The 12,405-nt window shown below is 39.4% G+C and overlaps 1 protein-coding gene across 2 annotated transcripts in view; it reads right to left on the bottom strand.

Annotated features, from left to right (window-relative positions):
- The window catches only part of kcnh6a (potassium voltage-gated channel, subfamily H (eag-related), member 6a), a 39,072-nt gene that overhangs the window by 5,731 nt on the left and 20,936 nt on the right, over positions 1-12,405 (bottom strand). For both annotated transcript variants that reach the window (XM_039685910.2, XM_039685909.2), the window contains exon 7: positions 2,132-2,557. In XM_039685910.2, the coding sequence (XP_039541844.2) occupies positions 2,132-2,557 (426 nt within the window). The remainder of the gene's footprint in view (positions 1-2,131; positions 2,558-12,405) is intronic.

Here is a 12,405-nt window from a genome sequence, read left to right on the forward strand (position 1 = left end):
GAGTATTAGTTTCCATTTCATAACAATTACACTTATTTTTAATTTTTCTGCCTGGTTGAGGCGATATGGAATGTATAAAGGAATGTATACCGCCGGCCCGCTCCCGAGATCCAACTACGAGCTTTTTAACTGCAGAAACTTTAGGTTACGCTATTGGAGCTGGAATTATCGCGGCTGCTGGCACCAGACTTGCCCTCCAATGGGTCCTCGCCCATGGGTTTAGGATTCGCTCATTCCAATTACAGGGCCTCGAAAGAGACCTGTATTGTTATTTTTCGTCACTACCTCTCCTTGTCGGAAATGGGTAATTTGCGCGCCTGCTGCCTTCCTTGGATGTGGTAGCCGTTTCTCAGGCTCCCTCTCCGGAATCGAACCCTGATTCCCCGTGGTCACCATGGTAGGCGCCGAATGTACCATTGAAAGTTGATAGGACATTCGAATGAGTTGTCGCCGCCGTGGAGGGCGCGCGATCGGCCCAAGGTTATCTAGAGTCACCAAAGCGGCCGGGGCGGCCGGAGCTGCCCCCGGATGGGTTTTGGATCTGATAAATACATGCGTCCCCGACCCCCCGAGGGGAGCCGGGTCGGTGCTCGTTTGCATGTATTATCTCTGAAATTGCCACAGTTATCCAAGTAGCAGGTGGAGCGATCAAAGGATCCATAACTGATTTAATGAGCCATTCGCAGTTTCACTGTACCGGCCGTGTGCACTTAGACCTGCATGGCTTAATCTTTGAGACAAGCATATGCTACTGAAGGATCAACCAGGTAAACCGTCCTGTTGGGGGAAGGAGAACCGCGAAAACGCTGGCTTCCTACACACGGGTCTTGCTCCGCTCGAGGCCCCGAGGGTGGGGTTCAAGGATGGCGCGGCCGCTCATAGGGCGCGTGCAGAACCCTCCTGGCCGCTGGGTTGAGGCCGTAAGCGGGAAAGGTGCTTTTCGAGCAGGGAGGTGCGGGTGCAAAGAGTCGACTGGAAGGGGAGGGCGGTCGAGCCCCCCCGTACCGTCCGATCCGACCGACGCGACCGCGTCCTCCGTTCGTTTTAGATGGGCCTTCTGAGTCTCCCGAGGTCGACGCGGCCTGCTTTCCCTGGAGGGAGGCCGCATCTAGAGTCGACAAGCAGAGCGGGGAGGAGCATTCTTTCTTCTATGGCTCACTGAAGTGGAATCTCTAAAGAAGTCCTAGCCACTTCTGTACATGTAATGAAAGGACTTGAGCTGTCAAGTTTTCCAAAAAGTACTGCAAGACTATCAAAGACTCTTCTGAATTGTTTGGATAACTTTGTGTAACTTTATGTAACATTTTCTGTACTGAACTGCAGTGATTTGTGCAGTGAAGTCATTCAGGCCAGTTTTATGAACTGGATCAAACGATTAATTAAAAATGATCTGACTCAAAAGAATGATTCATCCACATATTGGACTTGACTACTACTCTCATGAACTCTTGACTAGGGCTGATTTCAGGATTTGAGACCTACATTTTGGTCCGTTCCTCATACAAATCTAGTATGGCTTAAGTAGTCTTTTAGGGGGAGAATTAAGGTTCATTAAGGGGGTAATGAACAAATATCCCTTTGAGAGCTGCTAAGCACTTAAAAGATCGTCGTTTTCTAGAACAATGTAGTCAATGTGAGTTTAAACATAAATCTAAAAATGCATATAAATGCTTCCAGTGTGTTTACATGCAAATTCATACTTACATAAAATCACTATAATCAGACTCTGGTTTTCATGAGCAAAAATGGCAGATTTCAAATGAAATTGTTTCAAATGATTCAAATGAAATTCTGGAAACTGTTACTGAAAGAAGTAAGCAATAAGTATGAATTATTAACATATGATGTATGAATTATAAAAATGGATGCTGTTTCATCATTCTGTGAAGGTGGCCTTCCTCATTATGGCAGAATCTACATGCGAATAAATCATTCAGCATACCAAACACAATCAACATTATTACACTGTGATCAATAGTCTAGATGATTCGTTGATTAGTCTGAGTGGTTCTTCTAAAGGTAGAGTGCTTTACAATTGTACATTCTGTTCTAGCAGTACATCTGAAATATTGTATACAATATCATATACATGTATTCATATACCACCTAGTTAGCACATCACAATCCTCACCTCATCTGAACCTGATCTGAAAATGAGCAGGTCGAAGGGAACCGCAGCCACAATGTCTATGAGGAACCAGCCCTTGAAGTAATGCTGAGCGATGCGAACAGGATTGCTGACAACCTCGTCGTTATGATTGACATAAGTGGTCCTGAAATTGATGAGGATGTCGATAATGAACATGACATCCACCACCAGGTCCACTACATTGAGGGGGTTGCAGGTGTAGCCGCAGGTGCGCCTCCTCTCGTCCTCCTGCTCATTGAGGAGAAAGGCAGCGGAGTAGGGTGTGAAGACGGCTGTGTAGAGCACCAAGAGTAAGATGATCCAGTCCCATACTGCTTTGAATGGGCTGTAGTGGAGGATTGTCCACTTGTGGATGCGTGGAGCTTGAAGCTTGTACTCGGGAAGCACATCTGCCCCGAGTGACAGTACCTGGGAAGAAAAGGAGAGATGTTCAGAAGATGTCATGGGGTATCTTTAGAAAGGTTAGCATCGCAGACAGTTTTGCTGGCAGATTTCATAACTACAACATTCAAAACTACTTTGTGTTAAATTAAATAAAATAAAGGTAACACTTTACAATAAGGTTCATTAGTTAACTATAGTTCACATGAACAAAGAATGAACAACAGTGAAAAGAATAGTTCATCCAAAAATGAAAATTAGCCCATGATTTACTCACCCTGAAGCCATCCTAGGTGTAAATTACATTCTTCTTTCAGACAAATACAATCAGAGTTATATTAAAAAATGTCCTGTCTCCTCCAAGTTTAATAATGAGTGAATGGCTGGAAAAAAATTAAAACCAAATCCATCCATCCATTATAAAAGCAATCCATATGGCTTCCGAGAGTTAATAAAGGCCTTCTGAAGTGAGGAAGCCATGCATTTGCGGCATAAGGAAAATCCTAGAAATTTAAAACTTTATAAACTATAACCACTAGCTTCCGAAAGACAGCTGTACAAATCGATTTACGGTGGAAGACTAACCCCTAACCCGAAGCACAGCGTAATGATGAACGTGGAAGCTCAGAGGAAAACAAAACACTAGTTGCGAATGGGCTTCATGCACAGCTGCACTACTTCCTGAACTTCAGCCAGCTCCTTGTTTCCTGTCTACAATTATTGGCCAAATTGATTAATTCAGGTGTGACTGACCTCAGTAGTCACGGCAACAATAATCAGGCACACCTGAATTAATCAATTTGCCCAATAATGGCAGATAGGAAACAAGGAGCTGGCTTAAGTTCAGGAAGTAGTGCAGCTGTGCATAAAGCCAATTGCAAGTCGACTTACGTAGCATGGGTACGATCGTCTGGTGAAAACTAGTAATTTTAGATTATAAAGTTTTAAATATGTGCATTTTTCTTACAAAAACCCATGGCTTTGCTTCAGAAGAACTTTATTAACCCCCGGAGCCGTGTGGAGTATTTATTTCATCATGGATTGGATGCACTTTTTTCTCTAGCCATTCACTACCAAGCTTGGAAGAGCCAGGACGTGTTTTTAATATAACTCCGATTGTATTCATCTGAAAGAAGAATGTCATATACAGTACACCTAGGATGGCTTTAGGGTGAGTAAATCATGGGCTAATTTTCATTTCTGGGTGAACTAACCCATTGATCTTACAGATTATATTAATTTCAACATCTACTAATATGTTATTAAAATCAAAAGTTGTATTTGTTTACATTAGTTAATGTGCTAAACTAACATGAACGAACAATGAATGGCAGTATTTTTATGAACTAACATTGACAAAAATGAATTAATACTGTAACAAATGTATTGCTCATTGTTAGTTCATGTTAGTGTCAGGACTCTGGTTTGATCATCAGCCTTTCTGTTGTGTTTGGTTTGTGTCTTTGTTGTCAGTCTCTGCCATCACAGCTGCACCTCATTCTAATCAGCTCTCCTACGCACACACCTGTCTCCGAATTTGCATTGGGTTTCTCCACTACTTCTCTCTTTCTTTGCTTCTCTGTCAGTGTGTCTTGGTTATCACTACTGTCCTAAACAGTCTGGTCGTGCCCAGTTTACATGCCTTGTCTGCTTATTTAGTCTTGTTTTGTTTTCCCTCTGATTTGCCCAGTCTCTGTACTCAGTCCAGTTTCGGCTCGTTCACTTTGTTTTGATTTGATCTGCTCTTGTTTTGGACTATTGCATTGGCTCTACCCTGGGGCTGTGGTTCTGCCTCCGGTTTTGCTCCCTGCAGGGCCCGTTTCTCCATATTGGGTGCTTCTCAATATCCCTCCTCGTCTCCTCGCTCCTCCGTCCTCCCTCCTATGACCCGGAAACCGATCGAGCTCAGCCATCTTGAAGGACATCTCAATTCTCTAATTGCACCGTGAGGAGTCGAGGATCGAGGAGTGAGGAGACTTCCTGAGGAGTCATAAGCGAGGATACACAGGTGCATCCTACGCGGAACTGTTATATTGACTAAACGTGACGCACGTGTCATTTCTCCTCCCACTTTACATCGGTTACAATCATTTTAATTTATACTTTACCTTTGCAGTTTATATAAACCACACATCTCAGATATTTCAACAGTATAGCCTATCTTTATTATTATTTATTATGAATTTATTAAATAACCAAACTTCAACATCATAAGGGCAGATCCTTTTAGCGCTGCTGATGACACTGTGGAGTGACGCTCGAGTGATCAAGTACTCCAATGTATATAAAAAAAGCTTTTATTCGATTCCTCTGTCCTCCTTTCCTTTCCTCGCTTCCTTCCCTCGCGTCCTACAGGGGGTGGAGCTGAGACGAAAGGAAACAAGGAAAGGAAACGAGGCTGCACAAATAAGAAATGAGAAGCACCCATTGTCTCTCTCTTGAGATTGATACCTCGCTGAACTGACTTCCTGCTTTTCTCCTGCCAGCCCCTTGGATATTGCCACTGCCCCGCCCTTTGCTCGATTGATTTGTTTTGTTTTTTCTTTGCATTTTGTACAAATTAAGTGAACTGCTAATCTGCTCTTGAGTCCCTTTTTCATCCCAGCACCCCTTATTGTAAAGTGTAACCAAAATAAAATGTAAATTAGTTGAAAAACTTAAACTAAATGAAAACTGAAATAGGTTGAAGCACTTAAATGACTAACTGAAAATAAAATGGCAATTAAAAAAGCTAATGAAAATGACAAAAGCATTAATTAGCATTAAATTGTTGACACCGATAGCCTTGTGAGCAAGTGTGCCGTTGTGCTTCGGGTGACTCGAGTTCGAGTCCTGGCTCGTAGACCTTTCCTGATCCCGTCAAACCGCCGTCCCCGTCCCAAATAATTGCATATATTTCCTTATATACAGTAATGCATATATAAGGAATGAAAATATAGCTAATGACATTCAAACAAACATGTCTACTACAAGTTATGAGTAAAAGTGTAAAATGTTAGAATATACCTCAATAGACCCAAACACACACACACAAGGAAATACACTGGACACTAGATGATATCTTGTTCAAATGCATTTAAAAAACTGACATTTCTCTCGATGCTTTGAACTGTATTGTCAGATCTCATTTTAACCCAGAGCACGAAACATCTGCAGACATCTGCTCATCTTTCATCTCATGCTTTGTTCTTCAAGATATAAGCCTCCTCTTCCTCTTGACATGTGCCATTATTAAAAGGAAGGGCAGCAGCCATGTCTTACAGACAAGAACCAATTTTAAAGGGCACGGACTGAAGAAACGCGCCACAGGGGGTCTGTCACTGAGACGAGTGTATGATAATCGACCACAGTGCTTGAAGGGGTGTAAATGTAACGCTATAGGAGAAATGACAAAGACACTAGGAAAAAGAACCAAACCTTGAAGAGTCTGTCAGTATTTATTCTCCTTATCCTTATTCTATATCTTTCTGTGAAAGATATTTTACACACAAACACACACAATTAGAAAGTATGATCTATCGAAGTAGTCTGTATGACTTGATCTGCCTCTGAAGTCACACAATAGCTTTGTGTGAGGAACAGAGCCATTTTAAATCCAACACGGCAACATGACACCTATAGGCCTTATTCAGAGCAGCGCAATGACAGGTATAAAACCAAGGCTGTGAGAGTGTTTTCAAGCTGTATAAAGCTCCTATATCACTTATAATTTTCCACAGCTCGTGATGTCAGGAGTTTTTTGTCTACTGAAATTTCTTGAAAATATACTGTATTTTTGCAGTGTTTCGTAAACAGAACAATCAAAAACCTCATTGAATAACAGTACAACCCACTGTAGAGATGTATGTCTTGCCCTCACAGCCTCGCTTTCATTCCCATCAAAAATCAAAGATTGCGCTGCGGTGTATAAGGTCTATGGCACAGGTTTGACGTCATGACTTACGTTAAAAAAACACTTAAAAACCAATGACGTTTGAAGTTATTGACATCCAACCTTCACTATTCACAGTCAACTATTTCACACGCTCTCGGATATTAATAGCTAAGGTTTGTATTGTGTCACTGAGAGGATTGTGTGGTCTGGATCAGTTCATCCATTCACATCACGTCAGAACAGACTTCAGCTTTCCATTACCTCCCTCGACTCTGATCAAAGATCAATCGCTGACCATGGCTCTTTAAAAACATGGGTTCCACAAGGAAGTTTTCATAGAGATGCCATTTTGTTTTGTTTTTTTAGAAAACAATTCTTAAAAGAAGCATTTCTTATTTTTGCAGTGTGAATTTTAATAATCTAAAGAACTTTTAGGTTATTTTTCCACTATAAAGAACCTTTTGTGCAATATAAAGTTCCATGGTTCTTTATGAAAATCAGATGCCAATAAAGAACCTTTCATTTTTAAGAAAAAGCTAGAAACGTCACTGTACATTGTATCTAATATAGACAAAAATCCCCAAAATAAATAAGTTTAAATAATTTTTTTTTATGTTCAACACATTATGCCAACAAGTATGCAGCTGGGCTATACTGTATATGTAACTGCTGATCTATTTCACACTGAGACCTATTTTCTGCCAGAGCTTTTGCCCAACAGAAAATCAGTCCTTTAATACACCATTAGAAGCCCATGATTACTGCTTGCACAGATGACCATGGCAACCACTGGCTGCCATGGAAACTACAATCAGGGAACATCAGTCATGTGGAAAAAGTTGGTCGATTCTTTTGGGAAAGTGTTCTTTTGAAAGAGTTCTAGATTAATCTAACAGCATCGATAAAATCTCAAACAACTTTTTTTGTTGAAATTAGTATATGCCTTGCAGTTTCCCTTTCTTTTTCTTTAACACAAATTTCAGAACCCATGACAAGCTAATGCAAATCACAGCCGTATGCGTTTTCACTGTCAAGGAAGTAATGAATGTGAAGAGACATGTCTTTTTCCTATTTTCAGACGGTTTTAATATAATTCAAAGCTTTTACTTTCCTTGAGCATTTAAGGGGTCAGAATTGCCTTTGTTTAAGCAGATGAATGGCTTCATTGAAGCAAATATTAGCTTTGTTGTGCAGAGTTATAATGTAATTTACCTGTAGCCACTTACTAACTATTTAAGCTGATGCAGCTTAATATTATAAATGTTTTAGTTCAGAAATTAGTCATATCGCAAGCCATTAAATGAGAAAGTACACCTGTAATGTTTGCAAAATACACATCCATTCATAAAATCTTTCTGAATATAACATTTATGTGCATGCTGCATAAACTGCAGTCTCTACTGACCGGTATGACAATGAGTGGCTCCTTGTCCATGTTGTCCAAGGTATCATGCGAACTCACAACATCCACTGCAAAACTGTTTCTTCAGAAAGAGAAGAAACTCCACAGTCTCTACCTCCAAACAGACATGTCATCTTTACCACAAACATAAATACACCTGATTTAAAGAGAGCAAGAAAGACAGTAGTGCTGGATAGATAGATAGTAGAGCTTTCCTAATCCAAGGGAACAAAAAGATGGATTGCTGAACAAACAGGCTAAACTGCCTAAATGCACCAATTTACAAGGGGAAAATATCGACAGGAAAGGGGTGTGGTGAGGGTGTGGAACATTTCCAGCAGGTCAAACCAAATGAGAACTAAAAAGGCGAGGTAAAACAACATTTCCAAATAAGTTTACAAAGAATAATGTTGACATTTTCAATAAAACTGAAATTGTAAATGAATTAAAAAATTACTTCGTAAATATTGGCCCTACTTTGTCACAACAAATTCTATGTTGGCAGTGTTTTTCTTGAAAGTGACAAGCGAGTGAAATATTGACAACTGTTCAGAAGTGTGCCAATAAAAAAAATCTAATCATAATAATGATATGAATATGGTATTGATAAAGCAAATTCTAGATGTAATTATTGAGCCTTTTACCTATATCTGTAATTTATTACTTCAGAGATATTTCCAGACCATGAAAATAGCCAAAGTAATCCCACGCTTTAAAAAAGGAAACAAATCTGAATTTTCTAATTAGACAAATAAAATTACTTCCACAGTTCTCTAAAATTCTGGAGAAGTTATTCGTGATTAGAATGAATAAATTACTAATTGAATTTAAGATTTTAAGTAAAAGTCAATATGGGTTTCCTCCTAATTCCTTCTACAAACTGAAGAAATTAACAATGCTATAGATAAAAGGCACTATTTAGCATCTTTGTGGATCTTCAAAAAGCGTTTGATACGCTGGACCACAAGATATTGTTGCATAAATTATATAAATATGGCATCAGAGGTGTGGCACACTAATGGGTAACAAGTTATTTAAAAAAAAGTCAAAGTTGTTGAAATTGACAACATAAAGTCTAAAAATTGTAACATAACTTGTGGGGTACCGCAAGGATCGGTCCTAGGACCTATACTTTTTCTTCTATATATGGTAAATGGACTGCATTTATATAGCGCTTTCACAGACCCAATGGCCACCAAAGCGCTTAACATTTGCCTCATTCACTCACTCATTCATACACCAACAGTGGTGGCAGCCATGCAAGGCGCCATCCAGCTTGTCGGGAGCAGCTGGGGTTGGGTGTCTTGCTCACGGACGCCTCGACACTTGGTCAGGTGGAACCGGGGATTGAACCACCAACCTTCTGGTTTGTAGACAACCTACTGTAGATGAACCACTGAGCCAGTGCTGCCCCTTTAAATTACATTGTGTCTGAGTCTCAGTTACTAAGGTGCATTCTGTTTGCGGATGACACCACTTTATTCTGTTCAGGAAAAAATATAAAAGGTGTCCTACAAATTGTAGAGAATGAGGCAATCCACAAAGTTCTGTCAAAAATATATATTTATCTTTATCTTTTTTCATTCAGTGTGCAGACAGCACCAGCATTAATCTTGCATAAGTAATATGAAATATTTTGTGTATTATTTTTTTTTTTGAGAATTAAAATGTAGCAATAGCAAGCTAGTTTATGTTTTCAGTCAGTATAGACCATCCATTATGTATTGTAAACTGCTACTGTTCCTGGACAGTATCTATAGTTTAACTTACAGTATATCTGTAGTAAGACCAGAGTAAACACAGATTTAAAAAACAACAACAACAACAAAAACATGGATAGCCCCTCATTATGATGGTTTGGTAACAAAAATTTCAAGCAACTATGGTGTTCGGTTTGGCAAATAGCTTAAACTGCTTTTAAAGCTGCTACTACTAGTTGTAATAAAAGTGAATCAGATTCCCTTAAATCACTACTAAATAAAATGACAAAGGAACGGTTAACAGTTTTGTGGCAAATGCCAAATTCTTTATTCTGTTGAAACTGTAGCAAACTAGCTCTATGAAATATTCATAATCAATTACAAAGTTAGTTTGCTACAGTTTCAAGACTGTTAACCATTCCTTTGTCATGTTATTCAGTAGTGATTTAGATGAAAAGTTATAGATCCATACTAAATCACGGATCAGTTTAATTTGGATCAGTTAATCGGGTTAACTTGATGTAGCTACATTAAAATTACAACCAATTACTCGGTTCATCCCGTGAACACTCAATATTGGTTATTAATTAATTAATAGAAATGTTCATGCCTCTCTCTCTCTCTCTCTCTCTCTCTCTCTCACACACACACTGAGGGATGAAGTAAATGCTTATTTTTACACTAAGAATTCATCAAAATACAAATATGTCCATCCTCAATTTGAGGATCAATATAATGCAAATATGTTTGAGATTTAATACTACTACTTAATACTAATACTTTAATACTGTGCATATTTTATATCTATTTTGTAGCTGTATCAACAGTTACTCATCATGTGGAGTCACAGTCCTCTCTTATCAGTCTGCACATGTCAGTGGACACACAAACACAAACACGCTGTGAGCGCACATTCAAATCCATGTGCTGGTGAGATCCTAATGACAGAAGGTGCACATGCACATACACGAATTCACTGGAGCGAGATATTTGTGCTTATTGATATAATCTAACACTGTTTCATAATGATGGAACCAAGCAAATCCATTGCCACTGTCTGCACGCTGTCCACAGCCACAAACTTGGTGTGTGACACACACACACACACAAAAGATACTCAAAAGAAAACACTACACTCAGCAAAACATCACTACCAGCTTTATCTTGTATCCAAGGTCAATGTAATATTTTCGTGATCTGTTTTTGCCACTATTTGTATTAATAAATTATTTCAAAAATTGCTCACAGCCTGAAGAAAAGGTTTTAACACGCAACATTGCGCATCAACATTCATAACAATCACATGATGAATGGAGAGAAGAAAGGAAAACAAAGTACAGCAAACTGAAAGGATGTGTTCACATGCTACCACAACAGACTTAACTAAACAATGGGGAAGGGCAACAAGAGAAAACAAAAATAAAGATAAAACAAACTAAAGCAAAAAACAAACACTATGAATGGCAATAAAACAACTTAAAAATAAAAAAACTAAAGTAAAATATAGAGACGTGACTACAAGCCACTACTTCAAAAAAAGGAGCATATGGTGAACGGCACAAAGACAAAACAAAGAAATAAATACAAACAAACTAAGGCAAACTAAAGGGCCACTGCTACAAATAAACTGAACATATGGCAAACGGCACAAAGACAAAACAAAGAAATAAAGACAAACAAATAATGAGGCAAAATAAAGGGACATGTCTTCAGGCAAAAACATGTCTCAGTTTGCATGTCTCACAAGTCACTGAAACAACACCATTAACAGTGATCCATGTGCGTGGCATCAGCTGTCAGTCTAATCCATCCAGGTTCTGACTTTTTTTTTTTAAACCAGGTGTGGGAGGTGAAAATCAGAGTGAAATAGAAACACAAAGCAGCGAAGGTAAGAAAAGAGAGTGGATGAGGAGGAGATAAATAGAGGTCAAGGCAAGTCTTGTACTTACAGGCTTAAGTTTCTGTTTCAAGCTCATGGCGGCATTCTCTGAGCAGTGCTGAGACAGACACACAGAGCACTGACACAGGGAAACACCGCCCTTCCACGCTCGCTCTCTTTTTCCTCACAAACACACACACACACACACATACTGATAAAGGTGTGGAATATACGACAGCCATCCTATTTGCATAAAGAGTCTGCGTAGACAGAATGTGGATGTGATGCATGCATTACAAAATATGTATTTCACACACACACACTGTTTGCACTTATGTACACACATAACCATTTCTTTTAGTAGTTTTATTAATAAAACATGTTCTAGTGTAGTAGTAATATAATGGAAATCTCAATTTCAATGTAGAATTTGTCATTTTGTAAAGAAAGTGAATCGGTTGAGTTTGATGTTCATGTATTGAAGAGTGTCACTGTAACTACACTTTATATGCTTGGGAGGCATAATATCAATGCATTTGCTCTCTACAGCGGGACTGTGGCGTGCTTATGTCGCATGCCTATTTACACTTACACTTATTATTAGAGCAATAGTGCCGCATTGCTTCTTGATTAACTGGATTTATCTGAAATTTATCTGGAACCTTCAGAAAAACCTGATTTTTCTTGTCCTTCCAGTAACTTTTCGAAAGCCCGCGAATCATTATCGTGAATGATTAACGTGCGACCCATATTCTGCCCGTATCCATTAACATCAGCGGGCTAGTTTCGCCAATGTTAAGGGTATAAAGGAACATGTGCCGATGCTGCCTATCGATGAGGCGTTTGCAAACTATCTAGCGTCTGGACGGGCATCGACACTGAGATCTCCAACCCTGTCATCCAAACTGCTTAAAGCGACATCCTCTTTGAATGGCAGAGCATACATGGCAGCTGGTCAGGCCGGCCAGCCGATTTGCTGGGGGATCTCAAACAGGGATATCCCCTGAGGGGGTTGCGGAG

The sequence above is a fragment of the Pimephales promelas genome, chromosome 3, assembly GCF_988280905.1.
Source record: "Pimephales promelas chromosome 3, fPimPro1.hap1.1, whole genome shotgun sequence".
Taxonomy (NCBI): domain Eukaryota; kingdom Metazoa; phylum Chordata; class Actinopteri; order Cypriniformes; family Leuciscidae; genus Pimephales; species Pimephales promelas.